This window comes from Brachypodium distachyon, chromosome 3 (assembly GCF_000005505.3).
Source record: "Brachypodium distachyon strain Bd21 chromosome 3, Brachypodium_distachyon_v3.0, whole genome shotgun sequence".
Lineage (NCBI taxonomy): Eukaryota > Viridiplantae > Streptophyta > Magnoliopsida > Poales > Poaceae > Brachypodium > Brachypodium distachyon.
In genome coordinates this window covers 43,699,487-43,723,844 of record NC_016133.3, presented here as the reverse complement: position 1 = coordinate 43,723,844, position 24,358 = coordinate 43,699,487, and the positions used below count along the sequence as shown (strand labels likewise).

General features: G+C 51.3%; 4 protein-coding genes across 12 annotated transcripts; 2 read left to right on the top strand and 2 right to left on the bottom strand.

The window, feature by feature from the left end:
• The first annotated feature begins 867 nt into the window (after nt 1-867).
• On the top strand, nt 868-4,152 carry LOC100830121 (cation/H(+) antiporter 15). The gene is made up of 3 exons (XM_003572440.4): nt 868-1,510; nt 1,600-2,598; nt 2,680-4,152. Exons 1-3 carry the CDS (start codon nt 1,316-1,318, stop codon nt 3,991-3,993), a joined length of 2,508 nt encoding a protein of 835 aa, XP_003572488.1. The 5' UTR covers nt 868-1,315; the 3' UTR covers nt 3,994-4,152.
• Nucleotides 4,153-17,271: 13,119 nt separating this feature from the next.
• On the top strand, nt 17,272-24,288 carry LOC104583750. Of its 9 annotated transcripts, none has more exons than XM_024461893.1 (8): nt 17,272-17,571; nt 18,550-18,804; nt 18,942-18,992; nt 19,318-19,422; nt 21,995-22,163; nt 22,302-22,359; nt 22,733-22,815; nt 24,068-24,288. In XM_024461893.1, exons 2-8 carry the CDS (start codon nt 18,577-18,579, stop codon nt 24,229-24,231), a joined length of 858 nt encoding a protein of 285 aa, XP_024317661.1. In that variant the 5' UTR covers nt 17,272-17,571; nt 18,550-18,576; the 3' UTR covers nt 24,232-24,288. The 9 variants fall into 9 exon arrangements, 8 of the variants coding, with proteins under 8 accessions (XP_024317661.1, XP_024317666.1, XP_024317665.1 ...); XR_002965218.1 differs by lacking the exon at nt 17,272-17,571 and adding an exon at nt 23,126-23,652 and having other exon boundaries at nt 18,544-18,804; XM_024461898.1 differs by lacking the exon at nt 17,272-17,571 and adding an exon at nt 22,585-22,648 and having other exon boundaries at nt 18,544-18,804.
• Nucleotides 17,903-18,562, bottom strand: LOC100838926 (auxin-responsive protein SAUR36-like). Its single transcript, XM_003574843.4, has one exon. It carries the CDS (start codon nt 18,525-18,527, stop codon nt 18,096-18,098), a length of 432 nt encoding a protein of 143 aa, XP_003574891.1. The 5' UTR covers nt 18,528-18,562; the 3' UTR covers nt 17,903-18,095.
• Nucleotides 21,184-22,011, bottom strand: LOC100838318 (auxin-responsive protein SAUR36). The gene has a single exon (XM_003574841.4). The coding sequence runs from the start codon at nt 21,975-21,977 to the stop codon at nt 21,441-21,443; it is 537 nt and encodes a 178-aa protein (XP_003574889.3). The 5' UTR covers nt 21,978-22,011; the 3' UTR covers nt 21,184-21,440.
• Nucleotides 24,289-24,358: the final 70 nt, after the last annotated feature.

The following is a 24,358-nucleotide window of genomic DNA, read 5'->3' as shown; positions in this document are numbered from 1 at the left end:
ACTTGGAAAAGTGAGACCCTGAGTGAACAAGAATCAAAGGGTATTCCACGGATATCATGAGCATAGCATCACAAATGTTAGGAAGAGTCTCCTCTTTCCTAATACTCCCTCCATCCCATATTAGGTGACTCAAATTTGCCTAAATATGGACATATCTATACTCAAAAAGCGTCAAAGATACATGTAATATTTCATCACTTAATATGGGATGGAGGGAGTACAAAATATGAATGTGTTCTCAAGCGACAAAGTAGAAGCAAATCAGCACAAAAGGTAAACAAATTCAGCATGCGTTGAAAGTAGCAGATTAGAAGCCCACGTGGTCATAACATGCCCAAATCCAAAGCTATATAGCATACAGCATGCCAATGCGAATCCCAGACTGAAACTGGCATGCCCTGCCCTACACCTGAAATGTTAAATCAGAGTAAATTCCAGGAGGTGGTCAGAACATGCCCAAATCGGTTGGTCACCACGACGAATGGATTAAACCACACGCCTAACACGCAAGGTGCTGGCACCTATGATCGACCCTACATGATCCCATGGTCTGACGAGTGACGAATGAACTGTCGTCGAACCCCAGACTCCCAGTTCATAATCACCCAGTGTTAACTGATAAGGCTAACAGGAATCCCCGACCGCTTGGGAATCGATCGAAATCGTTCAGCATTTGCGTGGCGACTCGCTGGCTGGTTGGGATGTGCTCCGCGGGGAGACGAGCGAGGACTTGAGACTCCAATGGGCGGGGGGAGAGCAGCCGGTGACCGGAGTGGGGAGGATCAGTACGTACCATAGCTCACGACGCGAAGCTTCTGGGAGCCTTAATCCTCAACCGGTGGACCCTCCTCCCCAACGGGCGGCGGCGGCGGCGGAGCCTCCTCGCCCCCGGTCTCGCCGCCGCCGATCGGGGTTTTCGAATATATTTCTTTTTTTACGGGACCAAAACCCAAAAAATACAAACATGCCACATTACCAATGAAGCCCCCGAATGCAAGTGTTTTTCACAGAGAAGGCCTCCTCGTTTCGCAACCCGCGGCGCGCGCGAACTAGGAAGCCTCTGCTATTCCCGGCAACGAAAACCATGCCTCGCCGTCCCTCCTCCAAAAAAGGTCCAGGCATTCCGCAGACAGCCGCTACCCCAACGAATCGCCGGAGCCCGCCGAGGAGAGCTAGCCTCGCCCTCCGTACGTACAGCGAAAGAGGCCGGCCGGGCCGCCGGAGCTAGCTAGGCAGGCAGGCAGGCAGCGGCGCCGCTGTAGGACAGGGCGCCGTCGGCGGCGGCGGCCGATTGGATCTAATCAAGAAGAAGAAGATGGGGCGAGCGTTCCTGAACTACTACTCGTGCGCGCGGCCCGTGGACGACGTCGGCTGGACGCCCATCCCCGGCATCGCCCTGGACACCCTCTTCCTCGTCGTCATCCAGGCCCTCGCCGTCATCCTCGTCTCCAACCTCTTCCATTCCTTCCTCCGCCGCTACCACCAGCCCACCCCCATCTCACAGATCCTCGTAATTAATCCCCAATCCCCTTCAATTCCAATTACAATTTCAATTCAAATTTCTGATCGCCGTTGCTTGAATTGCAATGGCGTTTGCAGGCGGGCATGGTGGTGGGCGGCATGGGCCTCCGGAGCGCGATCGTGCACGTGGACGTGGACAACGTGGAGGACATGTACAACGGCTACATCTCCACGGCGCGGATCCTCTCCATGTTCCTCGTCGGCCTCGAGACCGACGTGGCGGCGCTCCGGGGCGCCACGCGCCGCTGCGTGGCCTTCACCTACGCCACGGTGGCCGCCAGCCTCCTCGTGGCCGCCATCGTGTCCAGCGGGATGTACGGCAGCATGATGCACTCGCCCGTCCGCACCCCGGAGATGCTGGCGGCGACGCTCATGGTGGCGCTCACCAACACGTCCTCCATCGCCGTGGCCCGCATCGCCGCCGACCTCAAGCTCACCGTCACCGAGAACGGGCGGCTCGTCGTCGCCGCCGCCATCGGCACCAACCTCATCTGCGTCGTCGGCGACGGCGTGCTCTCCACCACCAGGCTGGCGAAAGACAGGGAGAAGAGCCTGGATCTCTCCCTCGGCTTCCTGGCCCTCCTCGCCGCCGGTGTCGCCGTCTACATGGCCCGCCCCGCCGTGACATGGGTCAACCAGAGGAACGTCGGGCAGCACCATGTCAGGACGCGTGACTTGCTCGTCATGCTCGCCGCCATCTGGGTCGTGGCCACGTTCCCCATGCGGCTCGGCTACGACGGGCTCCCCACCAGCTTGGCCCTCGGGCTCGCGTTCCCCAGGGAAGGCCCCGCCGCCAGGTCCGTCGCCGACGCGCTCGTGCCACCGGTGAATGGCCTGATGCTGCCGTTTTACTTTGCCACCATTGGGATGCGGATGGATTTTAACTCCATGTCGGGCGCCATCATCGTGCCCGGCGTGCTCATGATGCTGCTCGGCCTCGTCGGCAAGGCCATCGGCGCCGCCGTGGCTTCGGCTTACCTTAATATCCCGCTCTGCGACGCGCTCCGCTTCAGCGTCCTCCTCAACGTCAAGGGCCACGTCGACACCATGAACATGAAGTTCGCCAAATCAGAAGGGGTACATATTACATAGATTAGTCCTGCTTCTTCTTCTTCCACGAGCCAGACGGACAGATTTAATGGTTTCCACTGTTTGCAGGTGTGGGCGGAGCAGGCGCTGTACGCGATGATCATCGGGAACCTGGCGAGCACGCTGGTGGCGGGGCCGGCGGCGGCGGCGGTGCTGAGGAAGGAGAAGGAGCAGTACGCGACGCGGCACCAGGCGGTGGAGTCGGTGCTGTCCCCGGACCAGGAGCTGCGGATCGCCGTCTGCGCCCACAGCGCGCACGCCACGCCGGCGCTGCTCAGCCTCGTGGAGCTCCTCGTCACCGACCCCGACACGCAGCCGGCAGTGCACCTCCTCCACCTCTTCCAGGGCGCCGCCGCCGCGGGCGCCGCCCACAGGCACGTCAAAGCCCCGGACCACCACGACTTCCTCCTCGACGACGAAGACCATGACGTGGGCCGCGACGCCATCACGGACATGAACACCGTGGTGGACCTCTACTGGCGCGCCACGGGGGTGTCCTTCAAGCAGTTCGACGCCGTGAGCGGCATTCGGGACGCGGCCGCCGTGTGCCGCTGCGCGGGGGACGCGCACGCGGGGCTCCTCCTGCTCCCCTGCTACAAGGAGCAGCGGTACGACGGCGTCATGGCGTGCCGCCTCGAGTCCCGCCGCGAGCTCAACCGCCTGGTCCTCGCCCAGGCGCCCTGCACCGTGGGGCTCCTCGTGGACCGGCCCTACCGAAGCACCAGCGGCGCCGGCGGCCTGCACTGCGGGGCCAGCTTCCAGGTGCCCAGCAGCGTGGCCGCCGTGGACAACGCCGCGGGCGGCGGCGGCCGGACGCTCCTCCACCCCTGCAGCGACCGCGCCGTCGCCCACGTCGTGGCCGCCGTCTTCCTCGGCGGCGCCGACGACCGCGAGGCCGTGTCCCTGGCCGCGCGTCTCGCCGAGAACCCAAACATCGGGCTCACCGTCTTCCGATTCGTCAAGCGCAGCACCTACGACACCGTGACCTCATCCTCGTCCAGGGCGGCGGCCATCGCGGCGGCGGACGGGGCGGACTACCGCCAGATGTCCGCCGCGGACGCGGACGAGCGCTTCATGTGGAGGTTCTACGAGCAGTACGCGGCGAGGGAGCTGGCCATGTATGTGGAGAAGGTGGTGGAGAGCCCCGCCGACGTGGTGGAGACGCTGGACGGGATGGCCGGGATGTTCTCGCTCGTCGTCGTGGGCTGCGGCGGGAGGCAGCCCGTGGAGCTGCTTGCTGGGCTCGAGAAGTGGGCCGAGGCCGACGGAGGGGAGATGATGGGCCCTGTCGCGGAGATTCTGGCCTCAAACGCGTCCATGGAGATGGGCTCCGTGCTCGTCATGCAGCAGCACACCGTGCCGCCGTACGTGACGAAGACGTAGCAGCAAGTTCGATTGATCGGTTCATTTTCGTACACGGAACGGAGTAATTTATTGTGTATATTTAGACATGTTGGGTCGGGTAGGATTTCAAATTAACTGGAACATCTTTAGCAGGGCACCTAAACAGTGTCCCTATCCCGTTTTAGGAGTTACAGGCAAAAAAAAGCGTTCTTCAACAGAGTCCCTACTTAGGTCCCTAAACTAGGAAGATCCCTAGATCAAGCCATCCAGCCCCAATTCCTAGGCTCCCCAAGGAAGCCCCTATCCCTTGCCACGTCAGTTTTATCTCTTTCCCACACATCTTCCTCACGTCGGTCCTCCTCCCACTACTGCCTCTTGCATCCACTCACCGGCGGCCAACACAACCGCCGGTCCACCTGCGCCCTCGGCCGCCGCGCCCCAGCACCGCCGCGCCGCCTTCCCCTCTTGCTCTCCACACCGTCCGCCTCTCCACGCCGCCCGCCTCTCCTCCGTGCCCGCGGCTGCGCCCGGGCCGCCGCGTCCAATGCCCTCGTCCATCTGCGCCTTGGCCACCTCCTCGTCCCCGCCTCTTGCGCCCAGATGCAGCTCGCGGAGCTCCCCGCCGCCGACACGAGCTCCTCGACGCCCCCTCTCTTCCGTCAATCCCTCGCCCCGCCGACAAGTCCAGGAGAACCGCGGAGACGCGGTGACGCCGCTGCCGCCTCCGTCTCGATCTCCCGCCCCCGCGTCGTGCACCGCCGCCGCCACCGCAACCTCGCCGTCGACAGCGCGTCTCCGACCTTCTCTGCGTTCTTCGAGCATGCTGACGGCATCGCCTTATCTCCGCGCATCTAGGAAGTAGGATCCCGATGCCGCATTGCCCTCGGATCTTCCCCGAGCCCGCCGTCTTCCTCATCTCCAGCGCGCCTCCGCCTCTGCCGTCGGTGCTCCGCCGGACTGCCTTGGCCACACCCATCTGCGCGTTGGCCGCCACGTCCAAGGCCCTCGTCCGCCGCACCGCCGTTTCCAGGCCGTCTCATCCCACTTTGTCGACTGTGATCTCCATGGGTGTGGTGGTGGTGTCACGACAGATGCCATAGGATGGCTTATGTTGGGACCGATGGACGAAAGAGAATCAGGAGGAGGGAGGACGTGAAGAGAAACACGCACAAACACACAAGCACACACAGATCAACCAGGTTCGGATGCCTCTTGTCGAGGTAACACTGCTACTCCTGCTTTGTTGTATAAGCCGAGATAACCAGATCTACAATTGTGCTCCTTGAGCAGTTTTCTTGAGGAAGAAGAAGAAGAAGGGGAAACCCTAGATGTCTAAGTGTGCGATCCCTCTCCAGGAAGGGGTAGTGCTCTATTTATGGACCGCCCATGTCACACTGACATGTGGGTCAAGAGCTAACGTTATCTTCTATGGGCCTCGCCGGGCACGCGCCTTGGTTCCCTCCGGGTGGCACCGCAGGAGACAAGACAGTTTTACTTTTCCTGGCATCCTGCAACAAGTACAGCAGTCTCCTGCCGGCTTCGGTCACTGATGCTCTTTCGGTGCTTCTCTGCGCAGTCGCCTGGCACCCGAACGTAAGCAACGACCGCTTTCCCGTGATAAAGAGAACGCTGCTTTACTTTGCGCCATGAGATAAGGATAAGACCGTTGAGCCATCTCGGCGGTGGCCGAGATCAAAGTACTCGTTCTTATCCTGCAATCACACAAGACAAGATAGTCATGCCGGCATACACTTGGTATGCGGGCTTAGTATTAGCGAGGCTTAAGGATGCCGGCGCACATGCCCGTGCCGACTTTGCATTCGTCATCTCGGCTAAAGTGTGTCGTCATGACCCTACCCGGAGTCATCCCCCCGACACTAGTCCCTGAAACTGTTGCGGTCCGGCAGGGAAGAATGTCGGGACACGACAGCTTCCCACACACAAACCACCGAAGCTCACCAGGGCTTAGCCGAAAAGGATGCCGAGACAGCCCCGAGTTCTTCTTAGCCGAGATCAAGTTATTCCGACATACCGAGTTGGCGTGCTTATTCAGCGTCAAGCCGAGATTCTTTTCTCCTTCATGGCAGACAGTAGAAAACTCGTTTCTGCCGACATTAGTACCACCTGTTGCTTGTACTCTGCACTCCGCTTTAATAACGGGAACATAAGACCCGAAGTACTGCCGGCGCGCCTTTTGAGGCGAGCGCGTCATCCCATCGGACAGTAAAACCGACAGGCCATTAAGAGAGAAATATCGGTTCCCACGCAGATCCTTATCCTCCCAAATTCGACGGGATTAACTGCGCCACGCCGCGCGGTAACCGAGCACGTGCGCGATAATGGGGTTGATTGCCCCCATGATCGTGCGCGACCCTTCCGTTGGCCACAGGGATCGTGGGCGCGGAAGATCCGCGCCCCACTAGTTGCGCTGCGGGTATAAATAGAGGGAGGGGGCGAGGGTGAAAACCCTTCGCACTCCCGCAACACTCTCGCTCTCTCCTGCTCTTCTCTGCTCCTCGCTCGCTCCGCCATTGCTGCTAGGTCCGAGCTCTTCCGCCGCCGTGCTTCCTAGCTCTCAGCGACCGAGCTCGCCACCGCATCTTCGCACGCACTAGCTTGGCTCTCCGCTGTCGTTCTTCTTAGCCGTTCAAGCCTTGCACCACCACCTCTCCGTCGTAAAGCCTAACCCTAGATCGAGTTTCCAAAAATGGCCTCTTCGTCCCGCGCCGCCGCCACCGTTGACCCCGCTGCTCAGCACACCGTCATACCCCGCCGAGGCTCGGCCTTTCCTCGGATCCAAGGTCTTGAGTCCTGCAAAAAGTGGCTCAAGACCTTCTTCTATGTCAAGAACTCCTCCGACACCGACAAGAACAACTTGCCGGGATTCATAGTCGGCCCTCCGGAGGAGAAGAAGAACTGGAAGTATGATCCGAAGGACACCCTTCCCGAGATCAACGAGATCCACGCCGGCATCCTCGAACTCAAGGCAGAAGGGATGACGGCTGATGATTTGTTGGCCACCTTTGTGTACCTGCGGTTGTGCCCGCTCCAACGCCGAACGCACAAGATGTGCTTCTACGGCGGTCAGTTCGACCCGAACCGGGTGTCAACTGTCCGACTTGACCAGGCTAAAGTCCGGCACCGGGTTAAGGCAATCGCGAAGACGAGTTTGCCCGAGCGCTGGGAATGGGGTATGCCGGCGTACAGCCGGAAGCACCGTCCGCCCCCGGTGAGTTTTTATTTATATGTGTCTTCTGTTCTCGTCCGACATATGGTATGCCGGCCTTCATTTGACAAAGACTTATCTCGGCACAACTTGATTCTTTTGTGCAGAGGTTCACCCTTCAGCGCAACGAAGACGTGAAATCCCCGGATAAACGCTTTGGGAGCCAACGCATGACCATCGATCATGAAGATCCGGACTCGGAGGATCACATGCCGATCGCTCATGCCGGCCCCCGTCGCACCGAAGGTAATAACTCCCGACATCCTCTCATAGTTATTATAACACTTATCATTAACATGCTCACATCTGCATTAATCCGGGGACAGCCAACTCGGACGATCCCGCCGCTGCTGAGGGTTCGGATCCGGCTGCCGCTGCGGCGCCGGCTCGTGAAAAACACGTTGCCGAGAAGGATCTTCCGAGAACGGTGAAGCGAAAGAAAGTCGCCTCTCGTGGGCCAAAGCCGAAGCCCATGACCGTTGGGTAAGGCTTACAACATCTCAATCCTTGATGTCGGTTTTCTTCTTAACTATCATGAAAATAACCAAATCTCATTCCTGTAGGGCGGCTCTGACGGCAACTCAGTCTCAGACGTGCATTGCGTCTAAGATCCGGCAGCTCCATCTCCTCGTGCTGAGCCTGCAACTCAGACCACGGGAGAGACTGAGACTATTGCGGATCCAACATCCCCCGTCCGGGATGTCGGCCCGAGCATCGATGCTTCGAGCGTTGCACAAGCCAGGACGTCCGCAGCCGGGACTGCTCCTTCATCGGCGGCAACCGAGACTCCTCAGCAGCCGGCCACAGAGCCCCAAGAACCCCAAGAACCGCAGACTACAACAACACCGCCGTCATCGCCACTGCAGCCGCAAGCTACCCAACTAGTGGCTGCACAAGCTAGGAGAACTAGGAGCTCCACTATCCCGACGGGACAAGCGCCTCCGAGTTCCTCCAGCTCACAGTCTGCCCGGGGCAACCAGGGAGTTCCCCTCAGGACGACCAGCGGGCAAAGCGGGGGGGTCGATGGGCCAGTTTGTAATGGACCGGAACAGCGCTGACAGTTACGAGGTGACCTCCAGCACCCTCCAGACAGCGCAGCAGAGCCCTCTGGTGGGGCCCGCACCTGTGGCGACTCCGGAGTCTGTGTCGGCCCGGATGTTCCAGGCAAGGGTCTGTTGGGTTCGTTGCATAGGAAACAAAAAAATTCCTACGAGAAGTGCAGAAGAAAACCCAAGAATATATATGCTAGATGTATGCAACGAGAGGGATCATGAACACCATACCCTCGTAGACCGCTAAGCGTTACGATCACGAGATCGTTGTTGGTGTAGTGGAACTTTCAATGAGATTAATCTCAGTGCCGAACGGACAGCACCTCCTTGGTATCCACACGTTCAGCTTCACGTCGTCTCTTCCTTTCCTTGATCCAGCAAGCGAGAGGGAGAGGTAGATGAGATCCCGGCAGCACGACGGCGTGGTGACTATGGTGAATATCCCCACGGGCAGGGCTACGCCGTGCACGTGAGAAGAGGAGGAGAGGAGGGCTCAGGGGAAGGAGATCCAACTGAAGGCTTGGTGTATCCTCCCCCTTGCCACCCCCCCTCTATTTATATAGGGGTAGGGGAGGGGGTGGCCGGCCAGATCTGCCCCCCTTTCCAAAAGGGGGCTGGCGGCTAGGGGAGGGACACCCTAATAGGGTTTCCTCCCCCCCCCCCCCAAGTTACCCTTTAGCCCTAGGGTGGGCTGGCTGCATGGGCCTTGTGGGGGGGCAGCCCCCTGGCCCATTAAGGCCAGGGTACTCCCTCACAAGCCCATGTATCCTAGGGATAGGTGGGCCTCAAGGTGGAAACCTCCGGATCCCTCCGGAACCTTCTAGAAACTTCCCGGTCAAAACCAGAAAATATTCCGAACTTTCCGGAACCTGAAAACAACTTTCGATATATAAATCTTTATCTCCGGAACATTCCGGAGCTCCTTGTTACGTCTAGGATCCCATCCAAAACTCCGAATCATAATTCGATATCATCATCATTTATCTCATCTAACCCAAGCAACATGAAACGTTAAGTGTGTGACCCTACGGGTTCGAGAACATGTGGACATGATCAAATATCAATAACCAATAGCGGGACCTGGATGTCCATAATGGTTCCCACATATTCCACGAAGATCTCATTGGTTGAACCACTATGTCGAGGATTCAATTAATCCAGTATCCAATTCTCTTTGTCTCGCGATATATTACTTGCCCGAGATTTGATCGTCGGTATCGCCATACCTAGTTTAATCTCGTTACCGGTAAGTTCTCTTTACTCGTTCCGTAATATAATACCCCCGCGACTAAACACATTAGTCGCATGCTTGCAAGCTCATTAGGATGTTATATTACCGAGAGGGCCCATAGATATCTCTCCGTCACAAGGAGTGACAAATCCCAGTCTTGATCCATACAACCCAACAAGCACCTTCTGAGATACCTGAAAAACACCTTTATGATCACCCAGTTACGAGATGACGGTTGATGCCCACAAAGTATTCTTCCGGTACTAGAGAGTGGCATGATCTCATGGTCTAAGGAAATGATACTTGACATAATAAAACATAAGCAACTTAAACTTAAGTGACACGATCAAAAGCTATGTTTAGGTTTGGATCGGTCCATCACATCATTCTCCTAATGATATGACCTCGTTATTAAATGACAACACATGTCTATGGTTAGGAAACCTTAACCATCTTTAATCAACGAGCTAATCTAGTAGAGGCGTATTAGGGACACGGTATTTGTTTATTTATCCACACACATGTATTTGAGTTTCCAATCAATACAATTATAGCATGGACAATAAACATTTATCAAGAACAATGAAATATGATAATAACAAATTTATTATTGCCTCTAGGGCATATTTCCAACAGGGTCGCCTTGTTTGAGTCTAGCCGAGCTGCTGAGGTACGACAAATTCCTTGAAATTTTTACTTTATTTCTAGTATCCATACTCCTAATCCCCGAGGTTTAGGGCGAGTAAGAATTAGTCGGCCTGAAGCTTATTTTAGAAAACTTCAAACACTCTGCAGCACTTAAAAACTTCAAACACCATTCCCTGAGATTCAGACCGGGTTTAGAATAGTCGGCCTGAAGTTTAAAAATTTCGAACACTTATTCCCCGAGATTCAGGTCGGGTTTAGAATAGTCGGCCTGAAGCTTAAAAACTTCAAACACTTATTCCCCGAAATTCAGGCCAGGTTTAGCATAGTCGGCCTGAAGCTAATAACTGTTGACTTCCCACTGCAATAGAATTAACTGTTGATTATTGTCTTGCAGACCTGCATGAACAAGCGCACTGCCACCTTTAAGGTCTTGCTGGCGAAGCACAAGAAGTTGGCGGCAGAGCACAAGGCTTTGGTGGCCGAGCGTCAGAGCCTGTCGTCGCACGGTGCTCCGACACCGGGGGCATGCGGTCACGGCCCCCTTTTAGGTTCGGCAGGGGCGTCGGGGTTCGCCCGGGGATCGCCGGCTCGGCCGATGGGCCATGCGGGGCCGGCCAAAGGATGTACTAGAAGTACGCGCTAATCAGAGAACACATGCAAGCACGTTTTTACCCAGGTTCGGGCCACCCGGAGGTGTAAAACCCAACGTCCTGCTTGTCGGAGCTGGTATTGATTGCAGATCAAGTGTTTACAGGTTGTCGGGTGAGTTCCCGGGTACTCTCTCCCTTTGGCTAAGTACTTCTTACTATTCTCTGCTAATGCTAGAGGCTAACTACGGGCTGATCAAACCCTTTGACCGTTGGCGAGGGTCCTCCTTTTATAGCCAAGGGGATGCCACAGGTGCCACGGTGCATGGGCTACAAATGTCGAGCGGAGAGGCATACAGCTCTCCCTCGGTGAGCTGGTGGCGCGCATGGACGCCACCTCCGCCGTTAGGGGTCTAAAACCCTAGAGTAGAATTGGACAGCCACTGTTCACTTGACTTAGACGGATAACGTCCCTCCTGTTGGCTCATTTAATGAGCCGTGCGCCTTACTTCTTGCCCCGGTGGGGCCACGCACCCCACGCCCGCCACGCGCCCGCGTGAGCGCTGTTGACCTTCTCACTAGGCCCCACCCTTGAGGCGGGGGCATGCGCCCGGGAACCCCCTGTCCCGGCAAGTCGCTCCCCGGGAAGCGCCCGGGCCCAACGCACCCAGGAACCTCCCCCGGGAAGCGACTTCCCGGGAGGTGCCCAGGCGGGAATATTCCCCGAAGCCCCGCTAGCCCTTCCGGGCTGGTAGCTTGCCGGGCTGCTCGTAGCCGCTGCTCGGGATGGAACCTTCTCGAGAACTCGGGGACAGGGCCCACGCGTCGCGCAGCGGTGGTACCCCGAGTGCCACTGGTGCGACAAAGCCAGAGTAAGTACATTTTTACCGACATAACAACTTTGCCCGAATATTAATGCACTGCGCAAACTAACATGTGCTGTCATTCACAGCCGGGGACAATGCTCAAGTGTCGGAGCTCTTGAAGCGCGTCGCTGAAGTACAAGGTACAAGCTTGTACTTATCCCGGGTTTCATCCATTTTAAACTCAAGCTTCTGTAACACACGTCTGCTAAACAGATGAGAAGACTCGGCTAGAAGAGCAGCACCGGAACGAAGTGGCCCGGTTGAAGGCGCAGCTCGAAGCGCAGGCGGAGGAGCATAAGACCGAGGTAGGTCAACTTACCTTGGCCCTGTCTAACCAAGCCGACGAGAAGATCCGCCTTGAAGGCGAAGTGCAGAAATGCAAGGATCTTGTCGCCAAGGTCGAGACCCGCGCCACTGCTGCCGAGAAGGAGAAGGCCGAGAACGCCCGCCTGCTCAGCATGTGCCGGCGTGACCTCATCAAAATCGACGCAATGCTGACTAGTAAGTTTCCCTTGTCCAAATCTCTTCCTCTGATCATTTGTCCGAAAACAGCAATAGGGTGCCGAGACTCATTACTATCTTTTTGCCTTTGTCAGAATTTTTCCCACAATCTGTTGAGACTGCCCAAGCTGCCGTGATCAAGGCCCGTAAAAGGAGGGATCCAGCCGGGGCAGTACCCTTCGAATATGACTTGGAGGATTACTTGGTCAGCATTGCGAGCCGGGTTAAGCCTCTGAAGTCGTTCGGGGTAAACATGCTCAATGCCGGCATCCCGGCCTTCCGAGCGTTGTGGCCAGGAGAAGAAGCTCCGACCCGCATCCCGGAATTGGCGAAGCGCCTTCTGGAGGTGGAGGACAGGCTGAACGAGGGGCGGGAATCGGCCGCTCGTGTCGGCGCCGACGAGGCTTTTTCGTTTGTACTCTCTTGGTACGACAGTATCAACCTCGACGTGCTGCAATCGATGCGAGTCGGCCCCCCCTTCCTCTCAGATCCGGAACTCATCGCGAAATGGCAGGAGCGGGCCTACTCCTTTATCCAATATGCCGATGTGCATAAATTTGTGGAGGGCCCGATGTCAGAAGCAGATGCAGAAATGGCCGAGGAAGACGAAGAAGAAGTCGACGAAGAGATTGTCGTTGAGTCGGCTTCTACTGCAACGGACGCTCCGAGTTCCAACGCCGCCAATCCTTCTGTTTCTTCTTAGGCATGTCGGAAAAAATACTTTAAGATTATCAGATCCCCAAGATGCCGGGTGCACATGTAACCGGGTTAAAACACTTTTGTTTGTGAAGCATCATACTTTTAATTTATTTAAGTCATTTAATTATCGAGTTCCCGACCGAGTCCCCGATTTTATTTTTTCTGTTGGTGAAATTTAATGACTCCGGCTCTTTGTCTGCCTTGTCGGCGTTCGACGTATGAATCGCGAAGTCATAGAACAACCCTTTCAAAAAGTTGAACTCGACAAATTCGCTTGGCAATACTCGAGACAAGAATGAAATGCCGGGTTAAGTAAAACAACGCGCATCTCGGCTCGCTTCTTTGCTTGTTTCCGCAATCGTTTTTCATGTGTCCAGTTATCTCGTACCCAATCTCTAGCTTGCCATGAAGCCGGGTTGCGGACAACAGCTTAGTCATAGAAGGGATTTTCAATACCGACACACTACTAAACCGACATAAGATTACACAACCAAACCATGCCGACATACAAATAGATAATTGCAATTCAATACTTAAACAACATGGGAGTCCCCGAGTCCCTTTTAAGAACCCGACGGATAATTTCATTGTCTCAAACATTCAACATAAGGGAAAAAACGATACAAATACTCATCTTTCAAGTATAGAACGAACGAAGCAAAGCTACATTCCATGGCCTCTTGGTCTCCTCGCCTGACCTGTCCATCCTGTTTGCTTTGGGATCCTGCGCATCTATAAGATAGTAGGAATCGTTGTGTAGCGCTTTGCTCACAATGAAGGGTCCTTCCCATGGGGGTGACAGTTTATGCCCTCCGGCTGTGCTCTGCACAAGTCGGAGCACGAGGTCTCCTTCCTGGAATACTCGCGGGTTTACCCTCCGGCTGTGATAATGCCTTAGGTGTTGTTGATAGATGGCCGACCGAGATAGAGCCAACTCCCGTGCTTCTTCGAGCATGTCGACATTATTTTCTCGGGCCTCTTTTACCTCGGCCTCCGTATACATGGTCACTCGCGGAGAGTCATGTTCAATGTCGGCTGGTAAGACAGCTTCCGCCCCGTATACGAGGAAAAATGGCGTGTAGCCTATAGAGCGATTTGGAGTTGTTCTGAGACTCCATAGCACAGCTGGGAGTTCATCTAACCAGCATCCTGGAGTGCGCTCCAGTGGCGCAATCAACCGAGGTTTATGCGGGCTAGGACCATGCCGTTTGCTCTCTCAACTTGTCCGTTGGACTGAGGATGTGCCACGGAGGCGATGTCTAGCCGAATTTTCTTTTCCGCGCAAAATTGGGCAAAAGGTCCTTCCGCGAAGTTCGTTCCGTTATTCGTGATGACACTGTGCGGGTAACCATACCTCAAGATGATGTCCTTCAAGAATGATACCGCACTCTTGCCGTCACACTTTCATATCGGCTTCACTTCGATCCATTTGGTGAACTTGTCAACCAGGACCAAAATATGCGTCATGCCTCCTCGGGCCCGCTTGAAAGGTCCCACCATATCCAAACACCAAACAGCAAATGACCAAGTGATTAGAATAGTCTTGAGCTCAGATGCCGGCATGTGAATCTTGCTGGCATATCTCTGGCAACCGTTGCATTTCCGGACCATGTCTTCTACTTCCTGTAGCGCACTCGGCCAATAGAAACCGTGCCGGAATGCCTTGCCCACCAATGTTCTTGAAGATGCATGGTGACCGCACTCTCCCTGATGAATATCTCGGAGTATCTCTTGCCCTTCTGCCGGCTCGACGCATCACTGCAAGACGTTAGTAACACTTCTCTTGTATAGCTCGCCGTTGATGATAGTGTACGCATTTGCCCTTCTCTGAATTTGCCTTGCCGACACTTCCTCTTCCTGGAGACTCCCATCTTTGAGATAAGACATTATCGGTTGTGCCCAAGCAGGCACGGGACGAGTAGCAAAAACTGGCTCGTCTGGTTCGTCTATCTCCATTGGCTCAACCGCCATTGCTTCCGCCGAGTTAGGGCGCTCAGTCCCCGGGTTACCGAAACCGCTGCCACTGTTACGCACTTCCCCAACTCAGCTAGGGTTAGTCAATGTGGTAGAATTGAGACCATGGGCTTTGTTATACTCACGGAGCGAAATATCGAGTTCTTGCTGAGCGCGAGCCACATCGACAGCTTTCTTCAGCAGTTTTTGGCGCTCCAACTCCAACTCCGCCTGCAGCTGGGCCAAGTTAGCGTTTGACGCCACCGGTGCGGCCAGGCGCTCGATGGCGGCCTGGAGCTGAGTCGGCTTTGGCGACAGAGCCGACGTGCCGGCTTGAGCAGCGACATTATCTGGCTTCTCCAAGGGGAACTTGGCCGTTCTCCCGGATTTGCTTGGGACTGCGCCACTCTCGGCAGTGCCCTTGCCAGCATCGACGCCATGAGCCGTCACCATGACCTCCACACGGTCAGCGGGGTAGTCGACATGCCGGCCGCGAACCGTGCAGACTGCAGGGGGATCTTCGGCCACCACCACTTGCTCAGGGTACCTGCAAGGACTGTCGGTGGCGACATAAACCTCATGCATGCCGAAGTCGATGAAGCGGCCCGCGCAGGGAAGCGGTGCGTTGTTGAAGCAACCTGCGTTGTTGTCGATGAAGCCCAGAGAGCTGAATCTCTGGACCAAACCGGAGACCACGCGCTCTCCGGTGACGAGGAGACTTCCCGTCCGGATGAAAACTCCAGCCAGCGCCGCTGTCTGCCCCACGGTGGGCGCCAACTGTCGTGGTGGTGTCACGGCAGATGCCATAGGATGGCTTATGTTGGGGCCGATGGACGAAGGAGGATCCGGAGGAGGGAGGACATGAAGAGAAACATGCACAAACACACAAGCACACACATATCTACCCAGGTTCGGAGCCCTCTTGTCAAGGTAGCGCTCCTACTCCTGCTTTGTTGTATAAGCCAGGATAACCAGATCTACAATGGTGCTCCTTGAGCAGTTTTCTTGAGGAAGAAGAAGAAGAAGGGGAAACCCTAGATGTCTAAGTGTGGGATCCCTCTCCAGGAAGGGGTAGTGCTCTATTTATGGACCGCACATGTCACACTGACATGTGGGTCAAGGGCTAACGTTATCTTCTATGGGTCCCGCCGGGCACGCGCTTTGGTTCCCTCCAGATGGCACCACAGGAGACAAGACAACTTTACTTTTCCTGGCGTCCTGCAACAAGTGCAGCAGCCTCCTGTCGGCTTCCATCACTGATTCTCTTCCGATGCTTCTCTGCGCAGTCGTCTGGCACCGCAACGTAAGCAACGACTGCTTTCCCGTGATAAAGAGAACGCTGCTTTACTTTGCGCCATGAGATAAGGATAAGACCGTTGAGCCATCTCGGCGGTGGCCGAGATCAAAGTACTCGTCCTTATCCTGCAATCACATAAGACAAGATAGTCATGCTGGCATACACTTGGTATGCGGGCTTAGTATTAGCTTGGCTTAAGGATGCCGGCACACATGCCCGTGCCGGCTTTGGCTTCGTCATCTCGGTTAAAGTGTGTCGTCATTACCCTACCCGGGGTCATCCCCCCGACACTGGGGAAGAAGATGAGAGGAGAACAAAAAAGAAAAAGAAAAGGCAATGACCCACTGACGTATGGGACCCACTAGTCAGTGTAAATGGAAAACTAAATAGGGGCTGAAGTTTAGGGGGTACTGCTGAAGCTCAAGTTAAAATAGGGGCTGATAATTTTAGGGGGAAGCCCCTAAACAGTATTTAGGGATCCTGTTTTAGGAGCTACTGCTGAAGATGCTACTTACTGAGACCTTTTGTGTCGGTTGGTTTGAGTAATTGTTGTGTAAGTGGATATGATCTGAAGATACATCAGAGCATTGTTTGTTGGAAAATGGTTTGTTTTGCTTTAGAAATCAACAATTTCTTCCCCATCTCCACCAAAGCTAAGGAGAATGTTCATGTACAACCTAAATGCACGTGCGTTGCTACAAGATTATGACTATTATTTCGCTTAAGCTGATTGAATGCGCTTTTGTTCTCACGTTCTTATTTTTTGGGTTACTAATAACAACAAAATGTACACCAACCGTAGTCATTATACAATTTACGATATGTATATCTATCGTATAAAATGGGTGCAATTATAAGGAATAGTTTCAATGGACCAGATATTTATAACGAATAAATATAATTCACCAATTTTATTGAAATTTTAGGAGTTGTTACCGCACACCTGGCTACCTTAGTCTTAATTCTTCACCGACATCAAGTTTCTTTTATTTTTGAGGAGTAACTATTTCTCCATCTATTTAGAAATAGTTATTTCTTAATCGATAACCATGGTTGTCCGATATGAATTTTTTTACTTGCACGGATCTCGGTGGTCTGACTGGACAACTATACGTACCGAGAGAACGGTTTTATTTCATGGAAACATGTTGCCATCACAATTCTATTTTTGCACCAAGTGGATAAAATATTCATATTTGTCAAATTTACAGATTTTTTTCTCGAAAATCCTGAATTCATTCAAATTATGATGTGATGCGGATTCAGGGCGGTGGTAGTTTTCCATTAAGGCCCTTGTGTCATCGAATCGCCCTTTTGAGCCCACCCGGGTCTTCCTCCCAGCAGCCGCCGGCCGCCGCTGCGGCGGCCTCGATCGACGGAGGAGCAATGGGGGAACCTCGGAGGGGTATGGCGCCTGCGGAGTTCCTCCCAAGCCGGCGTTGCTCGGGGTATTGGCGTGCTGAGGGAGGGGGAGGAGCTACGAGTCCCGCCGTCGAGCACCCACAGGCCACAGGTGGCGAACGGGCGCCGTCCTTCCTCATTTCCTTCGATGGATTGGTACGGCTTCCATCTTTTCCATGGCTATTAGTCTCAAATCAACTGATACCGGACCTCTTCCATTTTTTATGGAAAAAAACATGTTTTCCTAAAACACTGTATTCTTGAGGATTTTTCTTCGTTTACAGTTAGCACAATAAAACAAAAGGATGAACCGCTCCGATTTACTGTTGTTAATTGTTATTGATTCCTCGGAACGGGGAGCTAACTTCACTTGTAAGGGTTAAGAAATGCATGGCTTGCTGGACTGCTGGTCGGATTTACTTTTGTTACTTGTATTGTAATGCAAATTGCATACATGATAGTGTCTTTGGGGGAATCTATAAAAGAGTATAGCAAAGTTAATTGCTTCAATAGAAAGCTCGATTCCTTCTTTTGTAATCACGATGTGATTAGTACAGGCATCCACCTGTGCATCCACAGTACCCTTGGAAAAACGTTGCACAAAAATGTGCTCCAAAAGTACAGTCAGGAAAAAAGATGGAAGGCGAAAAAAGAAAGAAGGAGCTTTTGATCTTCACTCATCAGGAGCTGCACACTGAAAATTGCTGGCTGACTCCGCTGGGTGGTTGCATCATTCTGTTCGAGTGGTGGCAATTCATCACTATGGAACTGAGGAGTGCCCTCTCAACATCTTCTGAGGCCTCTCTCCTAAGCAAACATATCACATACTCCATCACTGCTGTATCACAAGGCACGGTTATCCTGCTGGCACTTGTTAACCCAAACTCCTCCCAAGACATCCTCAGGAGTTCCTGGAAGATTGTTGTGCGTAGGCACGCCAAGGGGACCTCGAACCGCCTGCCATCAGAAGAGTAGACAACAAAGTGGCCCTTGCCTGCTACTGTGCTGGTGGACGGGCGGAGCTCCTTGTCCACTACTGTTATCCTTCGCCCGATGCCACCCACTCCCTGCCATTTCTTGGAAAGTTGAGCTAGCTTCTTGGAGCTGATCATGGTTGCTTGTTTTGTTTTTCAGGGAGATGGACTCTTACTCTGAGATGAAATGGTCAGAGAAAAAAGTCGGTCTGTGTGTGGTGATGGTTTGTGCCATGATCATGTATTTATAGGAAGCGGGCATGGTGAGGTGGTCTCCATCTTTGGTTCCGCAACCATCACAGATGGCAAGTTGTCAAGGGACAAGTCTCTGAACTCCCTAGGTGAGATGTTGCTATCTGTGGTTGCAAGATTCAATGTGCAAGGCCATTATGGTGGAGCCATCTTTACTGGCTTGGTACGACTGGCCACCACTGTGGTTGAGCTTTTTTACATATCAGTACAAAATGTTGGCGCCTTTGTTGAATTTTCTAGACTGAGATAATAAACTTATCTACTAACTTACTGACCCTTATTATGTGTGCTGTTATGCAGTTTTTGTGCGGCCCTAGTCTTTTGGCATTGTTCAAAATATCTGAAAATGAGGTACGTTGCAACACTCTGCCACCTCATGATTTGAGAAATTTAGTTACTTTCCGTTGCATTTGCTGATTTTCCTCATGTCCCTTTTGTGGAAAATACAAAAGATGATTTAATTCATCACATCTTCTAGAAAAGTGGAATGTAATATGGAAATGTGCTGACAATTAATAATTAAGCAATTGTTTTTATGTTCCTATATAAACTTGTAGTTCATGCTTCAGCTGATACAAGTACTTGCATTTTGCTTATTTACAGTATAATTATATGTACAAGAGGTCAGGACATTGTGCTCATCTAGTTGGCCTAACAGTACTACTGTCTCATTTAGGTTAGGAGGGCATTAATTGCAAAGAACTTCATATCTGCCACATTGCTCTTGATCGTGATATCCAGTTTCCAAATTATGTATTTCGTCAATCTTTCCTATGACTCTGTGAGTGTGCAACCTAATTCATCGTTCCTTACCAACTTACAATACTCAGGCCTTGTCAGTTCCAATATCGAACAATGCATTGAGCTACTTAGTTCAGAACTCATATATTTTCATTGCTCAGGATAAATGGCTAGTACTTCTTTCCTTCCAAAAAACACATTGTAACCACAATAAGGTTTATCGGTTACATGGGTTCAGATGCGTATATATTTGAACCATCCAGACAAATTTGGAACGTCACTTAAGCCCTCTCAAGGATGGTTATGATTGACTTCAGAAAGTGAGAAGTTAAGTTTAAACCTTGCCAAGCATTGTGTTATTGATGTGGCTTCTTGTTCTTCAACCCTATTTCTTCTGAAAAACTAAAACAATGCATTCTTGTTGTAGATAGGAGGGAGTAGATTATGATTATGTGTTTTAGGAAGAATGCATTGCACTATCAGGTCCTGACTTCTAGTATTTAGAATACTTTTTTATGGATTAGTAGAAGATGTATATTAGGGTTTTGAATCAAATTTATGGCCAGTAGGTGAACAAATGGTCCATGACTTCCGTGTGTTATCAATGACACTAGTTGGCGAGGAACAAGGCCATAAGTCTGGCCATGCAGTGTTTGCTACAACGGAGGCATGTGATTTAAATTGGATACTGGGCCAACATGCAGTTGGTGCACGAATTTATGGTCATGGCGGTGGCCATAGCTGTGACTCGGTGGTTAGATGATTTGGATACATACTGCAGAAGTCGCTTACTTAGGATGTTTCATGAGACCTTCCTCAGTTGATTGAGCTCACTTTTTCTTTCTTCATGGGTTTCTCAGTAGTACTAGCAAATACTAGCAATGCTGAATACTGAGTCATGCAGTGGCTAAGAGATAAGACTGCAGCATGTAGGCTCCAGAATTACAGGAAGCCTACATAAGCAGCATCCTATATTAATTGTGTATAAAGAACTGGGTGTGGTTGTTGAGTACAGATTTTTGCCAACATTAATCAAGTTACGAAGGTCGCTGTTCGTTCAAGCAACTTGATCTACAATTGCTTCAGGCAATTCCTCATAGGGCTACAAAATTGCAACTAACAATTGGTACTGTGGCCAATTTTGTTTGGCATTTTCGTTGCTGCTGCTTCTTTGATGGCATCTCTAATACAATGCAAACCGTATACAGATAAGTATTATCGGTAGAATCAGTAGTAGTAGCAAGGAGGTAATTCGATGGGGGAAATTGACTGATTATCTGTCTTGGGAAAAATACATTGCATTATCAGGTCCAGGATTTTGGTGTTTCGATGCTGTACTCTATGGATGAAGTAAGGAAATTTATTAGGACTTTGAATCAAATACATTGCATTATCAGGTCCAGGATTTTGGTGTTTCAATGCTGTACTCTATGGTGAATAAATGGCCCATGACTTCCGTGTGGTTATTGATGACACCAGTTGGCGAGGAACAAGGCCATAAGTCTGGTCATGTAATGTTCGCTACAATGCGGGCAGTGTGGTTTAAATTGGATATTATTACCGGGCCAACATGCAGTTGGTGCATCCACTTGTGGTCCTCATGGAGGCCGTAGCTGGTACTTGGTGGTTAGATGATTGTACACGCACTGCAGAAGTGCGTAATTAGGATATTTCGTGAGGCCTTGCCTGATGAACTTTTAAAAAAACTTATGAACCTTACTTCATGGGCTACTCGGGTACTCTTTAGTACTACCAAACAGTAATACTGAATACTGAATCGTGTAGTGCTTAGAGCCATGACTTCAGCATGTGAATTTCATCGCCACACTTCTTATTGAAACTGGATCTCTGGTTGCATCTCTAATACAGTGCAAACCGCATAACGGGCATAAGCTTGCTTCCTTCTTTTTTTAATCACAATGTGATTATTTTTACATGCATCCATCTGTGCATCCACGATTAGATACCCTTGGAAAAACGTAGCACAAGAGTGTGCTCCAAAAGTACAGTCGGGAAAAAAAAAGATGGAAGGTAAAAAAAGGGAAGAAGCTGAAGGACTCAGGAGCTCCACACAGCAAATTGCTGGTTAAGTTCACTGGGTGGTTGCATCATTCTGCTTGGGTGCTGGCAAGTCATTGTTATGGAACTGAGGAGTGCCCTCTCAACATCTTCTGAGGCCTCTCTCCTAAGCAAACACATCACATACTCCATCATTGTTGTATCACAAGGCAGTGTGATCCGCCCATCACTTGTGAACCCAAACTCCTCCTGGGACATCCTCAGGAGCTCCTCGAAGACCGTCGTGCGGAGGCACGCTAAGGGGATCTCAAACCGCCTCCCATCGGAAGAGTAGACCACGAAGTGGCCCTTGCCTGCAACTGAGCTGCAGGATGGGTTGATATCCTTTTCTGTTGTTGCGACCCTTCTTCGCCCGATAGCACTGATTCCCTGCCACTTCTTGGAAAGTTGAGCTAGTTTCTTGGAGCTCATCATGGTTGCTTTTTCGATTTGGAAAGAGATGGAATGTGGCACTGAGAAGAAATTATCAGAGAAAAATGTAAGTTTGTGTGTGGGGATGGTTTGTGCCATGATCATGTATTTATAGGGCGCAGGTGCAAGGGGAGGAGCTGCATCTTCATTTGCACAACTATCACGGATGGCAAGGTATCAGGGGACAAGGCCATGAACTCCCTTGTTGTGATGTTCCTATCTGTGGTTGCAAGTTGGAAGACTCAATGCACAGGAGCATTCTCACATGGTGGAGCCATCTTTGCTGGTTTGGTACGTATCTGGGCACCACAGTGGGTTGAAATATTAGGACTAGTCCTTTAATTTGCTGAGTTTTTGTTTGAAGCGACAGATCTGAGATACTAATAAACATGTTTACTAACTTACTGCCCCTTTCATGTTATTACGCAGTTTGTGTGCATCCGGTTAGTTTTGTATTGCGTTGCGCCAGGAGGTATCCTAAAATGAGGTATATCACTCTGCCACCTTATGATTTTGAGAAATCTACAGAAGTTATTTTCTGTTTCATTTGCTGATTTTCGTCCTGCCCCTTTAAGTGCAATGTGATTGACCTAAAGATGGTCTAGCTAACATCATATTTTCTAGAAAGTTAGAAATCTGCCAGCAGTTAACTTGCAGCTCAGGCTTCAGACGATACAATAAACCACCTTTTGCTTTGTACTCCCATGTTCAGATATATGAGAATCTTGCAGTGTTCTAGTTGGCCAAACAGTATTACAGCCTGTTTTCTTATTAAGGTTAGAAAGAACATTAATGCAAACAGCTTCATATCTGCCACTTCGTTCTTTATCCTAATACCCTGGGTTGCCATACTTCCACAGGAATCAGATGAACATTTACACAACACTGGGCGTGCAATCTAGTTCTCTATTCATTACCTATGACCTTGTTGCTTCCAACACTGGTCAGTTTCAAATGCATTGCATTACTTGATTTTAGCACTAATTTCTTAGATTTTGTATTGTTTAGGATAAATAACTATTAGTACTGTCCTTCTATAAGGTCAATTAGTTAGATGGCCTCAGATGTTCTGTTACAGCAATTAAGAAGAATATTTTAACACTACTGAGAATGCTGCTTCAGACCTCTTCAGGAGCTAATAACATATGTTTAAATATTAACAAACAACATGTTCTCGTTGTGGTTAATTTCTTGTTATTTGGGTTCTGCTAATCATGAGAAGCTAAAACAATGTGTTCCAACCATGCTTTCAGTGTTCAGAACGATGTTAGGCGAGCAGATGGTCCATGAGACCATGACTTCATGCAGTTGCCACTGACAGTCTGACACCAGTTGGTGAGCAACACCATAAATCTGGTCATGCAATGCTGGCTATGACGGAGGCAATGATTTGGATTGGAAATCACTGGGGCAGACACACAATTAATGCATGGGGTCCTAGTGGATGCCAAAGTGGTTAGATGATTTGCTCTGTAGTCTGTACTATAGCAGCGGTACCACGTTGGACAGAAGCATTATTATCAGACAATTACTCAAAGTTTGAGGTCTCGTCAACACAAAGGAGACATTTAGGGCAGCATCAGTTGGAGAGCCATCATGGAGTGAGTCGCTCCGGTGTTTCGTGAGACCTTCCTCCTTACCTAATGAAGCTTGCTCCACACCCTTGGGCTCCGTAGTACTGTGAGTACTGATCCGTGCAGTAGCTAAGAGACATGAGGGCAGCATGTAGGGTCCAGGGTTTAAGAAGCAGCTTCCTTTGTTCATGTGGGATGTTGATAAGGTACAGATATTTTTGCCAGCATTAATTCGGTTAGGACGGTCCTTGCTTGGTTCAAGCAACTTGTTGGACGATTCGGTTCGGTCTTGTTGTCAATTGATTCCCATTTCGTTGCTTCTTCCTGCCATTTCTAGCAGGCCTACAGGTGTGCAGCTAAGCTGGTTATGATCTTGACGAGTTTTATGGACATCATTTCGTGCTATCGTCAATTTTGTGTTGAAACTGGCTTTTAGATGGCAGCTAGTAATAGCGCTCTCTTATGCTTTGTTTTGCTTAACTGCTTTCAGCTTCAAGATCCTGTTTCAGGGTGTTACTTCTCAGCACAACATATCTGTTTGGTTGTGACCTATGTTCTGTTTTCTTACCTAACACACATTGAGAATTTGAGATGCTAACGTGTTGTAATGACATGATCCAGGAACTGGGGTGATTTCCAGCTCTGGAGCATACATCTGGCCAACAGAGCAGCATTGCAGTGTACACTGTACAGTGCAATTCATGCCAGGAAATGGTGCTCTTTTTTCGTTAGTGGAGAAGGGAGCATTATTCAACCAAACCTTCCGTCCCATATTAATTGAGTGACAAAATATTACATGTATTTAGACGTTTTTTAAATATATATACATGCAAATTTAAGTCGGGGACGGAGGGTGTACTAAATGCTGGCCCAATGGTTGTCGGGCTACGTGAGCGGATTTGCCTGCTGACG